The 15,121-nt window shown below is 41.2% G+C and overlaps 1 protein-coding gene across 1 annotated transcript; it reads left to right on the top strand.

The window, feature by feature from the left end:
- The first annotated feature begins 934 nt into the window (after positions 1 to 934).
- Positions 935 to 2,469, top strand: LOC147430834 (uncharacterized). The gene is made up of 2 exons (XM_086494458.1): positions 935 to 1,463; positions 2,145 to 2,469. The coding sequence occupies exons 1-2, from the start codon at positions 1,113 to 1,115 to the stop codon at positions 2,334 to 2,336; spliced, it is 543 nt and encodes a 180-aa protein (XP_086350584.1). The 5' UTR covers positions 935 to 1,112; the 3' UTR covers positions 2,337 to 2,469.
- Positions 2,470 to 15,121: the final 12,652 nt, after the last annotated feature.

Below are 15,121 nucleotides of genomic sequence, written 5' to 3'. Positions count from 1 at the left end.
AGTATTTGAGCATGGACATGCTTGCAGCTAAAGATGCATGTTTGGGTGACATCATGCCTCGAGCATCATGCATGATAATGAGTTTGTATATTTCCTAGGTATAATTATTACATTGTTTCGGACTGAGAGAACCTTAGAGGATGCGAAGAGATCAAAGGGGTCACTGCAAAGGGTCTAGTAGAGGTTGTGCTTGATCTCGAGGCTAGGGGTCATTATCACTATATTCAGAGTGTACCGACCACACCTTAAAATATCTACTCAAGGGCGTGGAAGTGGTGTGGTTCTTGTCAACAGAATGAATCCAAGGGAAACCTTAGAGCGCATATGTGGGTCCATTTTGATTATGTTTGACATTGCATGTTGGGATGGCCTACAATATTAGCTCATGTGTATGGCCCATATGTTTGTGAGCTTCTCAGACTTGCCACATGTGAATTCATTGTTGAGAACAACATGCACAAATTGAATTATGGCACATTCTAATAGAGTTGCTATGGAAGAAGGATACAAGGAGCCCAAATTTGGAGGTTTTATGGCTAAGAAAGAGAATGCAAATTGGATTGTAGTGCTATGTATTTTAGAGGGGCACAAATATTGTGCTAGATAGGGAAAGGTTGTGCATTGTTCTTTGGGAGTAGAGCATGGTGCAAAATGCATCCAACCACCTTATCAAGAGGAGCACAATATTCTATTTGCAAATGGAGAGACTCTCTATAAATGGGGCAATATGGGAAATCAATTTTATGGGTTGCGATACATTTTTCCTAACCGAACACAATAAGTCAAAATTTGAAGCTTTTGCCGATAATTACCATACTGACTCTTGAGATAATTACAGGGTGTGAGGAAGCTTATTCCGTGTCCTTTTCTTACTAGCCTTGAGCTAGACATGGAAGTACTTTTAACCCCTTCTAGAAAGGGGGGAAAGAGAGAGAAGGGGCGAGAGAGACGCGAACGCCAAGTGGTGCGCACTTGCAGCAGTCCGGACGCGAAGAGAGAGAGAGAGAGAGAGGGGTCGAAGACGCAAGAGCTCTCTGTGATCTTGAGCGCAGAGAGAGAGAGAGAGAGAGAGAGAGAGAGAGAGAGAGAGAGAGAGAGAGAGAGAGCACATCATGGAGGACCCAAGAGAGGATGTGAAGACGGTGATACAGCAGCTTGTTTGCAGGCCCACCTTGCAACAACAAGCGGAGGCGCTGCGCACCTACTTTACCCCCGATGTGCAATTCTACCACTTCTACATCAACATCGCTGGCGGAAGGAGGGACCTTACTGCCATCTATCAAATGGCAGAGTTTCTCTTCAATTATCAGGCTGTCAAGTTTCATGACATTGTCTATGATGAGTTTGCCAATGCAGTTGCCGTCAACATGACCGTCTACATCCGCCCTTGGCTAGCATTCTACACAGAGCATCATAACCTTGTGTTTTTCATCCTTCTTGAGCTGGAGAATCACATTAGAGAGGTAAGTTTATGCAAACCTCTCTTGGTCCAAATTTGGTTTCTCTTTGCATTTGGCATTTACATCATCTTGCACATTCAACTATTGCATATGAATCTTTATTGTGCATTCAAGGCTTGGTATAGAGAAGATGAAGAGAAGGTTTAACGTCATAGGAACAATCCCAAGAGACGTCAAAGATCTATCCGATGAGCCTTGAACTCAAGAACTATTGTTCAAGAGGGACCTGGGATAACCAATCTACCACTCAAGGCCTCTTATTCAAGAGGGGGTACGAGTGTGCAATAAGGGGGTTTTGTAAGGTAAAAAGGCCGATTTTTACAAACGGGAAACTGGGCGTATGTAAGGTAGTTTTGGTGCGTGCAGATGTTACATCTCCCTAGTACTACTAGTGAATCCCTTGGGTCCATGCTTTGCTGTATGTTGTGTTGATTATGAATGATTTTCATCGCATTAGTGTTGCATGATGGAATGACACTTGCAGTTCTAACTAAGTGGCTTCTCCAAAGTGATCCTTGTTATACCATAGCATATAAGCCCATTAGAGGATCATAGATTTACAAACAAATACTGTTATAAAAACCATAGATTTTTACATAGAGAACCACTCGATCAATCATTTGCATCGACCTTTTCCCATGTAAGCATCAAAATTGAAACCCATTAATTCTCATTTGCGTGTAGGATGGCAAAAAAGTTAAGCTGATCAAGGTGCAGCGAGACTTTTTCGAGCGCTCTCCATCATTTCTTTTACTGCCATTTATTGGTCGGGCATACAATTCGGTGTGGCTACGTGTATTGTTAGGCCACGCAATTGTGATCTTTGTGAGGTCGCTCAGGTTTGTAGCTAGTGTTTTTTTCCCCGACCATATGTAAGAAAGTGTTCCACATGTACTAATTGATATATTTTCTTCTTGTTAAGCACCAAACAAAGTATGGTCATTACGGTTATGGTTATATCTTCTTAAGCATGAATTGCAGTTTTGTTCCTTGCACTAAACAAATCAAATCACGGCAAGGTACTACATAATCCTTTGTGAGTAGGGGAGGGGGGATTTCCTTTTTTTTTTTTGAAAGCCTTGGTTTTTGCAAGGCAAACTAGTCAAGACAATAGAAATACACAAAAGTCCACAGCAATTGTCAAGATATATGGATAAAATGCTTGAAAATAGACTTTGACGACTAATGTGCAATGAAATCGTAGCCCATAAAATTAAACTACAAACTTGAATCATGAAAGCGTCTAGTACTCGGTTACGTCAGGCCCAAATTGGCAAGACCTGGTTGTTTCTTTTATCTTCTAGATTAAAGCACGGTACTTTGTAAGTTTAAGTTGCAATTTCTTTTCTTTTGTAGATGGATTGTTCCTCTTCTGTGGGATTTGCCCATATATTTCACGTTTCTTCTTTTAAGACAAACCTATTTATGTAATCGAAACCACCAAAATGGTTGATAAGGTGCTATTTTTTTGTATTTGTAAATTTTGTGGAACTTCCTCTCATTTTTACCTATGCAATTCATAGCGTCATCTTTATCTCATTTTGTGCATAAGTTTTCTTGCTTTCGAAGAGAGTATTTGGTTTGGCTTTGTACCTTTTCTCTAGAATTTGATCATGTACAGTTCTTTTGTTTGTCAAGGGTTGGAGAAAAATTGTGATACCATAGAATATCTACTTTTTTTGGAAATTCCTTTTTTGAGCTAATAGTTCAAGGATCACTACATAGAGGAAAATGAGAAAATTGTAAAATATCTCATATTTTGACCATGGCATGCCTTCAAAGTTGATGTACTATTGCATTTCGCTCCAAACAGTCATATTGAGAAGATTTTTGATTTTTATCTCCAAAGAGAGAGTGCAAACTTCTATGGATTGGTCATCAAAACTTATTAGTGTTTTAGACTCACCACTTTCTTTTTCTTGGGACATAGAATTAGGTACAAAAAGTTCATGCTTTTTCCATTATGTTGACCTATCATGAAAGTTTATATTGCCACGCTCAATATATATTGTCATTATGTACATGTTCTTTTGGGTTCTTTTGGGCCTTTACATTCATGAGGAACCATGGAGTATGTCAATAACATAAAGCATTCTCTAAGCTCCAATATAAAATGCTCCAAATATATGTAAATTTGAAGTTTATGATTTGATATTGTTACTATCTACAAAACATAATTCTCTTAGGAAATTGCCAATTTGATAAAACGATACTAGCTAGATAGATATATAACAAAGAATAATCAACTTAGGTATGGTAACAATTTTAATTATTTGCAATACATGAACAAAAATATGTATGCTAGATTGGCTTTGATTTATGATGGATTGAAAAAATTAACCATCCTTATGTGGTAAGCTATATTGGGTATTAGGTGTTCCAAAACTCAATGAAGAATCCTTCTATGTTATGAAATTCACCTAAGCAATCCGAATTGCCTTTGGATTTCATTAAAGCCACTAAATTTTTTTATGAAAGTGCAAGATTTGACCAAAAACTATGATTGGTAAATTCTTGTAATTAGGTTATAACTTCTAACTTGAATATTTCATTCTCTTTAGAATCATGGAAAAATACCAAGGCTAATACTCTACAATGTTAGACGTAAAAAATAGGAGTTTTATGGGTGAAAAGCTAGCAAACTTCAAAAAAAGACAAGAATAGAATATTTTTTCACACAATTTACGTGGAGAATGCTACAAACGGAAGGCACAGTGGCCATGCAAAATACCAAAAATTACATACTACAAGCCATAAAATGAACAAATCTGCATACTTGACGAGTCTCATAGCACATAATCAAAGCTATATGTGGTGAAAGAGAGACACAAAGGGCGATAGAGAGCAAGAGCACGTGCAGATGCACCTTTGAGAGCGGACTTCTACATCGGCACGGTGAGAAAGGAGTGGAGAATAGAAAAGAATAGACACAGGCACTGGGTGCAATCTCCCCCCGTGTAAGAGTGAGCATGTCCCTCTTGCACGTATTTAATTTATAGATAGAGGCCATGCTCAAAATTGATTACATCATTTCTAAGCATAAATATAGTAATGGTTCGTAAAGAGCTCAATATAACAACAAGTAGTTGTCTACATCTCAATTTATAAATTAACCATAAAATACTAAGGATTGCCACAAAATCCAATGGTGGCAGTTTTGTTCCAAATAAATGCCATCGCCTTATTGACTTGCATGTACAGTTTCTTTGATTTGTTAGCACAACATCCGACAAGTGATCGTATTTTCACAAATCAAATTAACAATGTAATGCTTTATCAAAATATCAAATAGTTCACAATTAAATCATCAAAATATCCATTCCATTACATACTCCGGGGTTGAAAGACAATTGTCTTTAATTGTTAAAACCAAACTAGTAACGATGGTGGTCAGCCACTAGTAGAGTGGTTCAATATTGGTGTTGCTCAAACCGGCGGATCTACACCAATGGACGTGCTGGCTAAATCGGCGAATCTGAACTAATGGTGCTTAGATCGGCAAATCTGCATTTTAAGTTCGTGTTGCCTAAATCGGCGGATCTACAATAGTGCTACTTGCACCGGAAAATTTGCACTTGAAGAGAGGCACTACCTAAATCGGCGAATCGGTGTCTCTAGGGATGTGGTATTCAAGTATCGAGTGATGGTAGTGCGGACATAGCGATACTTCAGAAATCTATTGACACTCTTTTAAAGAATGAATTTTATATTTGATCAAATATCTTTTGTACTGGTTTCTTGTGCGGGTAGTGGTCATGTCATGATCTAAAATTATTTTGGGAGTTAGAATTTCTTCGTTGTTCTCGATTAAGAGGGACTCAACTGTGGGAGGGGTATCGGGAGTAGGTCCCTTATGTGGTTTCAACAAACTAACATGGAAGGAGTGTATTTTTCAGTTTGAGGGAATGCCTAAGCGGAACACATTGTCATTGATCTTTTCAAGGATTTTGAATGGGGTATAGAATCTATGGGCCAATTTTACTTTGGGATGTTTTTCTACGCTTTTCAAGCGTCGTTTTTCTATGTTAAGCCAAACAAGCTCATTTTCTTTAAAAGATGCGGGTCTTTTTTCTGGTTAGCTTGTGTAGTGTACCTTTGTTGTGCTCTTTTAATGCAATCATTGACTTCTTGTAAGATGCGTGTGGTTACTTGCTAAAGTACCGGCTGCACGAACATCATTATTCATAATAGATATAGGGAGTGGGAGTTTCTTACCATAGACAATTTCAAAGGGTGTTCGAGTTGTGACAAAGCGAGGTGTGTTATTGTAAATTGAAGCATAGGGAGGTGTCATTAGGAAATTATGGAGATCATTTGGAGGGCCTTATTGAAGAGAGAGAAAAGAAGGCGCAACCAATGAGCAGCAACCTTAATGATGTAGAAATGCATGGAAAATATCACAAAATTGAAAGAAAGTATTTTAAAATATTGAGATTTTTTCCCTTTTCGTAAGGTAACTTCCTCCTCTCACAAAGTAGGGCCCACTGTCAGTAGCCGTCATGTCAGGCCAAGGGCCACCCTGGAGGCCAAGGGCCGGGGCCAAGGGCCGGCTGCTAAAGGAGATGAGATCCTAGGGGCAAGGCCTATAAAGGGAGGTTGGGTGGAGGATCAAGGCTAGGCAGTTCTAGGGTTTTACACTGGCAACAAAGCTTAGGGGAGAGGAGCCATGGAAGGGGGAAAGGACTCTCTTGGTTGCTCTCTCGATCTCAGCATGAGGCATGGCATCCCTTCCGACAGGGCAGGGTGTGGGCATGGCCCCTAGGGTTGAGCGGGGAGCAGCCGACAGAGGCCGAAGAACCGTGGGAGCAACCTCCTGCATGCAAGCTCGGTCGGGTTTTGACCTGCATGTTCTCGGACCGTGTTAGGTTCAACAAGTGCACGCTAGCGTGAGGAAGCTTTTTTGACTCTATAGCAGCTGGAGCCGAGCTATGCATCGTCAGGTCTCTCCCACCACGCCATCGGTGCTGTCTGCAGAACGCCATGGCCCGCTTTGAGAGTTGGAATTTCACGTTGGGACGCCCATACTTGCAAGTGGTGGCCACAATTAAAATTAGCAAATTGATTAGGGGTGCATGCACACCCCTAAACCTCGGCTTGTGGCCTGCGTACGAGCATCTATACAAACATCTACGAACCCGATGGCATGAACGAACATGTCCTCACAAATTCTGCAGAAATTTTTGGCATGGCCCCATTGATTTTGGAAGATTTCTTTAGGCATACGTATTGACCTTAACGCAACTATCACCATCTCTTTGACAATGCTCGATTTTTGGCGGTTTTTGATGACGTATTCCTATATCTGCAAAGATTTCATTAGTGCAATACTGTGAATGAGATCCGACCTCGACACGAGAATTGGATAAGGTTTGAGGTTTCTTGTTTTTGAATTTTCCATCACTTTATGTATAAATTAATATTTGCAGGAGCTTTACATTATGATAATCTCGGCTATGATGTCCTGAGATAATACATACAGGTTTGAGTATGACCACGATCGTTTCGTTCATGTCCAACTAAAGCTGTGGTTATCACACTTTGGAATAAGGAGCACGGATCCATATGGAATTACTCATAAGCTTGTCTCGATTATACAGACATAAACCATTGACAACCACTTTCACAGAGATAAATATTTCGGTTGAGTACCCAAAAAACAAACTATGGGATTATACAATAGAAAAAGCGCCTTGGATTACAAATTGGGCAAGGCCCTTAACAGTACGAAGAAGAAAATCTATTGATCACCAATGGATTTATCCTATGAACCAAGAAAAGATATTTGATGGCAAGGCCCGTTGGTACAAGTTATTCACGAGACGCACGCACGGCTTGACTACGCAACCATTCAGTAACAAGTATGACTTTTTTTGAATACCTCGATAGAGCATGCCCATACGAGGTTGAATTGTGCTGCCAAGGAAAGGCAACCAACACTGTTTTTCACTCACGGGGATCGGCACAACCTCTTGTTAGCATTGATGCAGGAGACACAGGTGTTCAACATGGCCACTCTTTTGTTCCCACTTTAAGCAACAGTATTGGGAATCTCAAATCCATTACGGGGGTACGACTCCATATACCGACACTCAAGACACCGACTTGTGTCTTACGTCAGCTACTATATTTTTGATATCTCCTTCTTCTTCTACCTAGAGAAGGGAGAAAGCAACGCTTTAAGGAGCACAACTCCATGCATCGGATGCTATGCCTTTCAATGCCAAGGGAAGTCATAGGTAAGTATGCTAGCTTTAAGTTTCACTTTTGAACTTATTCACTTTTGCAAGGATTTTCACAATGTCCACTTGTCCAACAAATGTTGCTTCGATCAAGTAGTGTTGGGAAATCCATGACACTTGCTAGCTACGACGCTCTAAATATTGGGAAATATCATGATTTTATGTGAAGCATGGATTCACTTCAGGACATCTTATATGGAAGTTTCCACAGTTTGGAATATGCTTATCGCATACGAGCTTGGGGAAACTTGCCATAATGTTTGCAGATTTTTTCAAAAAAAATATACAAGGGCGTGTATCTGATACATCTGCTACCTCACTCAAGGAGTACATATGGCTATGCGCCAGCTTCGAGAGAACTACCAAAAACCTCGCCATAAGTGGGCGACAAGGTTAGTACATTTCAAGTTATGTTGGTTCTTGTCTCTGTTGTATTTTTTATTTTTGAACAGATCTCTTTGATGTGCAAAGCAAAGTGCTTGGGCAGACTCCATACGAAGCAACTGTACAAGCAACTCACATGGTTGAGACTGTTATTGAAGTCAAGGGATTATCATTTCATTTTTTGATATGTATGCATGGCATACTAGTACGATGGTCGTACAACACCCATCATTGCATATTCTTCCACTATAACGCTACATACTCTGTCAAGGACAAGGTTTAGTAATTGGTCTCTTCAAACATTTTTTATGTTCTTCACAGGCAACGTGCCGTGTTTAAAGCTACCCTGATATGGTCACGCTCACATACAAGGTTAGTGGCTCACAATGTGACTTCTGGTACCTCTCTCTATGCGGTTACAAGTACACAGGTGTACACTTATAGGATACGCTACGTCTCTCTCTACGAGAGCGTGTAGTTGTACGCTTATAGGATAAGCTACGATAGAGCCATGGTTTGCACGGGATCATATGCACGGGACATACAACACTATCGCATAAGGGGATTTCATCAGACCAACATTCTCTCTCTCTCTCTCTCTCTCTCTCTCTTTCCAACTTCTATGCGGGAAAGGATGTTGATATGGTAACAGACAGGGCTAAGAGCCATCTGTTTTTGAAGGGCTAAGAGCCACGTAGTTTGAAATGGCTAAGAGCCATCTGTTTGTAATCCATCAGTGATTGCTTTCAAGATCAAACAAATCTCTTCAGTTGAGTACCCATTGATTTCAATGGACAAACAAGCATCTTGCCATTACTAAATTTTTTGGGTGTTATTTTAGCACTACACACTTTGAGTGTGAAGATCAAGTTGAGCTTTTGAAAGTCTCAAAATTGAACATGCATCTCTCTACCACGGTGTATAGATGAAGCAAGCAATTCAGAAAACACGGTTGTTCAACAAAACTCCTCGATTATGGATTTTGAGTCTAGAAAAGATCCGGTTGTGAATACGATTTCAACTTGAGTGGATCTTCTATTTCATCTACAGCACTAAGAGTGTCTGTACAACTCCAGTTTTGGGTAAGACTCGTGATTATTCAATCACTCATTAAGTGTGATGGTCAGTTATTGGAATCTTCACACCTGCACTTCTAAGGACATGAATCCATAAGCTACCAAGGGCTCGTGGATAATTTCAGCTTCCAGAATTGACTTAAGATAATTTTGGCTGCTAGTTGAGCAATTTTCCTGCAATGTTTAACCAAGGGGTTTGACAATGATGATTTTAACCAAGGGATATGGTTTGCACAAGCAACACCCAAGGTTCCATGTGCAATACTACTTGCCTTTCACTAATTTTCAATTAATGTTCCTAGGCCTTTGCCGGCAGGAAATTTGGGTAGGTGTTTTTCACTCCACTACATGTACGCATCTGTTTTGGTTTTGTTTCTTTTGGTTTGTTTTTTCTACGTAGGATGCATATCCATTTTGCCTCTTCAGAGAGATGACAAGGTCATGTAAGAGCCAAAGACATTTGGCTATAGTGTCCAAAATTAGTGTGGAGCAAGGCTAATAAGGGTTCCTCTCACTCCCGTCGTAGAGTGTTTGCAGATACCTCTACACACAAGTACATCTTGTACTTGAAGGATGTTCTTTTTCCAGACATCCTTAGTTGAGACAGATTCCACATGTGGCGAATATGAGTCTCTGGGACTGACATTGGCGCCCACTTTTTCATCTGTCACGACAAAGTCCCTAGGTGCTAGTCAAATATGTTTTCTAAACCATTTTGAGCCTGATGTATCAGGAGCAATTTCGGTGGCCAAAAATTTTTGGATACTTAGAATGATTTGTTCAGGTACAAGTACTGCTAAACAACATTACAGATGGTTGTTTATACATATAGCAAGGCTCTGAGTTGTTAATGAAACAGTTTCATTGTTTGTCCCTAGAAGTGATTAATGTTTCACCTTCTATTATGGTTCAAACATTTCAGCAAGGCTTGAAAATGATTGTGGCTGAAAGTATTTAGTTTCTTTTTAGAACTATTTACATTCCTCTTTCCTGTGTGCTACGCACATCACATTCACCATAAGTATTGGCAAGGATGATCATGGATATCTAGGTTCGGATCTGTTTTTTGCTAAATGCATGCACACTAGGTGTTATGGGCCCTAGTGTTTAGGAAAAATTGATTTAGAATGGCATGCGTGTTCCTCAAGTTGTTGCTTATGAAGCATTTTGATCTCTACGTGCAGTATCTCTATGAGATTACTTTTGGGTCTACCAATCACCAATAGAGGTCATGGCTCGGTTTGGGTGCTTGTGGATTTTTCAAGTTAATCACGATGGTTATTCCGGACATTTTTGATTCCTCAGCAATGTTGTATGATATTGTGATCCCCGTTTACCAGTCATCTGGGAAGATTGTCTGTAAACTGTGGGGAAAACACACCCCCAGTACTATCAGTTATCTAAGGGGATAGGCAGATTACAAAGTATAATCTTGTGCTAAAGGATATGAAAAGTGCGTACATTAGTACCAAGCAATCCAATTCATAAGCATTTATTGCTCTACTTGGAGTTTGCTTGCCATCAGATAAAGCATGTTGGCGATTAGTCGTAGTCCCTTCATGTTTAAGTTTGGTTCTTAACCTTGAACACTAGTTATGGTGGGGTTGTTTATTGATGAAATTTGAGAACAAGTCAAGGACTTAAACTTGGTTGATGAGTTATATCGGCAAGTTACTTTTCATGGAAAGTGGTACTCTTTTGGGTACATCTTTGTTGTGATAACTCGTTTAGCATGCTCATGTGCGTTCTATATGGAGTCTACACACTATGATTAGATATGAACCGATACAATCAGATGGTTGCAAATGGGCAACATTGTGGAAAATCAAAATCTTACTCTTGGTTTCATTGAACCTCCTACTGAACCGTGTTCGGTCAAGCAAACGGCTGGATCCATGAAGCAAGCCACTGTGGAAAACATTAGTGTATCATCACTCTTGTTTTTGAGGACGAAAACGCTTCTCCAAGGGGGGAGTAATGTCAGGCCAAAGGCCACTGTTAGGACACGAGTCTTGTACCCTAAGAACTAAGCTAGGCAAGGACTACGGCCAAGGGCCGGGCTAGGCAGTGTGGACAAGGGATCCGTCTAGGGCAAGGGGCTAGGAGCCCACCTATAAAGGGAGGTTGGGAGGAGGATCCAAGAGAGCCTAGTTGTCTAGTTTCTTACACTGGTATCAGAGCTATGGAAGAGGGGAGATGGAGGTCGACCATGGAGTTCTCACATGGAGTTATTGCATGGAGTTCTCTTTCTCTCTCTCTCTCTCTCTCTCTCTCTCTCTCTCTCTCTCTCTCTCTCTCTCTCTCTCTCTCTCTCTCTCTCTCTCTCTCTCTCTCTCTCTCTCTCTCTCTCTCTCTCTCTCTCTCTCTCTCTCTTCGTTCGTAGACAAGCCGACGGGGCTGCAGCATGCCGTGGGAAAGAGTGTTCCACAGGCGGGCAGGCGGGAAGAGAAGCCCGGCGTGTGCAGGCCCGCTTGGGAAGGGTCGAGCCGACGGGGAGGTTGAAGCCAAAGCCCATGTGCAAGGCCGCTTGCTGCGAGGGAGGAATGAGTTTCGACCTGCATGGAAGCGGGCGGCATTGGGCTTGTTCGGTTTTCCACAGCCGGTAGAAGAGATTTCGACACTGCGCCTCCCCCCGATTCGGCATGCAGCAGGTTCCCTACCCCTTCTCTCCCTGCGCGCAAGCGGCCGAGCCTGCCATCGCTAACACAGGTTTTTTTTTTTTTTTGAATCACTTGAGGTGGAAGACCGCCCTAGGAGTTGTTTCCCATAGGCATTTGTAAACACTTCCTAGCATGCATCGCCGACTCAAGGCATGCACATGATATAAAATTTGTTCCGAGCACTACATGCAAGGCATGTATAGCTACAGTGCATGCAAGGCGTGCACCACATGCGCCGGGGTTGGCCGTCGGACCAAGGCCAAGGGCCGTTTCTATCTTAAATTTCGGACTCAATTTGAGCTCCATCATGCCACGACTTTGAGTCGAACCACGACAAAGAGGACCAGTTTTGGAACACCATGGTTCTCGCGATTGCAGTCCAACAAAGACAGTTTGCAATGAGGTTGTCAGATTTGAATTTCACCGCATGTCCAAGGGATGTGCTAGTGGCTAGATTGGACCACGATTCAACAAGAGCACAAAGCTTCAGACTAATCCACAGGCTTGAGGTTTCATGTTTTTAAGGTTTTCTCGTTTTTTGTATGATCTCAATTGCAGGGGATATTCCACATATTTGCACTAGTTGATTCTTGCTTCAAGAATCATTCTTGTTCAATCAAGGTAGCCGTGCATGATGATGCACCGCAGATTGTTACCAATTGGTACTGTTATTCAATTGCATTCAAGAAAGTACATGCAATGCCTGAAATGGGTATGGTACAGATGTTGGCATGGCCGACTAATTCTTTTTCTCGCCAAGGTATGCAATAGCTTTTGTTTTGGTTTGATTATGTTTTCAAACATGCTATGTAGCTCTTGCATGCAGGCACAAGCACAGCTTGTGACAAGTTCCGTACACAATCAACTTTTTTTCACCACTTTGTTTGCAAAGGGCCACTGTTTGATTGAAAGATCAACATCGAGTAGGGCTTGACTACACAATATTCAAGCCATGCAAAAGGAACTGATACTTCCAGGGATTGGCACAACCGATAATTCTTATGGCTTAAGGGTACCAAGTTGTTTGGCAGGTGTACTTAACGTATACGGTTTCTCAACGGTGGTTAAATTTGATGCCACTCCATAGACAATTGTTAGTGTTTTGGAGTCTCAAGGAAATTAACACATCCAGTTGCTCGACATGGATGACTCCTCGTCACTATTTCCAGCAGCTGCTACCGGATGTTGGCCACACAGTATTAGTTCATTCCAATTGAAATTGTTTGACAAGGCTTCAATTTAGGGATCTTGCATTGTGGTTTCCCATGTTTGGCATATGCTATGAGCATACACACTGGGGAAGGAATAGGCAAGGTGTTTGCAGGTGGATACAATTTTGCAGGTTATGGCCTTATGTACCAGACGGGTGTATAGGACATACGATGGCGTATGTACAGATATGGCTATAAGCCGTTTTGGATCGAATTTTTTCTTCCATGGAATCTCAGGCCAACTGGTTACAACAACTACCAGGTTAGCACGTTCTTCTTATTTTTTCCATGTTTACATCTTTGATGGAAAACTATTGCTTTTGTGAAAAAAAAAGTGTTTCACAATTTTACATGAAGCAAGGCTTCTCCCTTGCTTCAAGAAACTGCCCAATGATTTGGAATCACGGGTAGTGTATGCTACAAGCTACTTGTATAACGCTCTCATCGAGAGAGGAAACAGAAAACACAAGCCTTGCATACTTATAGGATAAGTTGCAAGTCAGGCATAAGAGGCATCAAAGCACACAGATTGGGTAAAAGGGGGCGTCACTTAAAGAAAGTTCCTCAATCCACCATTTTCTCTCTTCTTTCTTACTTCTCTCCATGAGTAATGAAAAATTTCTACGCAGTTTTTGGTACATATTTGGTTTGGAAGTCAGCATGAGCCAAGGTGCTCTAACTCTTAGCTAGATATTCGGAAGATGTGCTCTACATTAGTCTTGATCGTTTCGTCGATTGAACACTAATTTCCATAAGGGCTAGGAGCCACACACGCTGGCTACGAGTCATGGTCAGATCTTGGGTAAGAACCAACTATTGGCATTCTTTGGGTGATTGTTTTCAAGATATACCCAAGGAAGTACACATCGACGAAACTGGACAAGCAAGACTCTTGTCATTACGGATGTTTAGGGTGTCATTTTTGCACTACATGTTTTTAGTGCGACACTCAAGTTGAGCTTTTCATAATCTTCATCTCACAACAGCTGATCTCTACAAGGAAGTATAGATGCAGCAATCAGTTGCGATAGCATGGCTATCCACAAGAGCTAAGCAGTTCACTTGTGTGGATTTCCTACTCTCTCCATGGCACTACAGAGTGTCTATGGACATATTCTGTTGGGGTACAACTGGATGGGTGGTTGCTACATCACCCCATAGGCATTGTGGATCACAGTTGATCTGCATTGAGGATCACAATTTGACCTCTCCCAGTCAGACTTTCAAGGAAAGAATTCTGCAATCTACCAAGTGGTAGTGGAACAATTCAACTTTTTAAGTTGATTTCAATCATTATGTACACGGTTAACTATGTTAGTTACCGTTACCTGCTAGTTGAGCAGTTTCTACACAGGGTCTTACCAAAGGGTTTGACTATGTAGATTTTAACCAAAGGGGTTGGATTGCGAAGGCAACACCCATGGTTCCAAGTGCAATACTGTTTGTTTTTCAGGTAGGGGATGTGCTCCGCTCCATTTGAATACGGGTAAGTGAACATTACGTTCAAATCTCCAGGTACGCATCTATTGATTTGGTGTTATTCCATTTTTAGTATGCTTTGCTTGGTTTTTCATGACGTATAAATATGCTTGAATGTTATAGAGCCATGCCAAGGGCATGGCGGCACACAGTATTTTGGGCCAAGTGTCCAATCTATCTTTCTGCCTTATGCTGTTATGAATACACTTGTAGGATTCAATATGGCACATGTTGTCACATGGGATACAACATGGTCTAGGAACTCAAGGAGTTCGGTTTAGCCAGTGTGGAGCAATGAATGAGGGTCCCTCTCATTCCCGTCGTAGAGTGTCTGTAGTTATCTCCACACACAAGTACGTCTTGTACTTGAAGGATGTTACTTTTCACACATCCTTATACGAGACATATTCCACATGTGGAGAATATGAGTCTCTGGACTGCCAATGGCGCCATTATTTCAATTATGTGTCACGACAAAGTCCCTAGGTGCTGGTCACATCTGTTTTCTAGACCATTTTTAGCACTACATATTAGGAGCAATTTCGTGGACAAAAATTGTCGGATACTTAGAATGACTTGTTAAGGTACAAGTACTACTAAACAACATTACAG

This window comes from Adiantum capillus-veneris, chromosome 21, assembly GCF_014529385.1.
Source record: "Adiantum capillus-veneris isolate H3 chromosome 21, ASM1452938v2, whole genome shotgun sequence".
Lineage (NCBI taxonomy): Eukaryota > Viridiplantae > Streptophyta > Polypodiopsida > Polypodiales > Pteridaceae > Adiantum > Adiantum capillus-veneris.
This window is presented reverse-complemented; position numbering and strand designations above follow the sequence as displayed.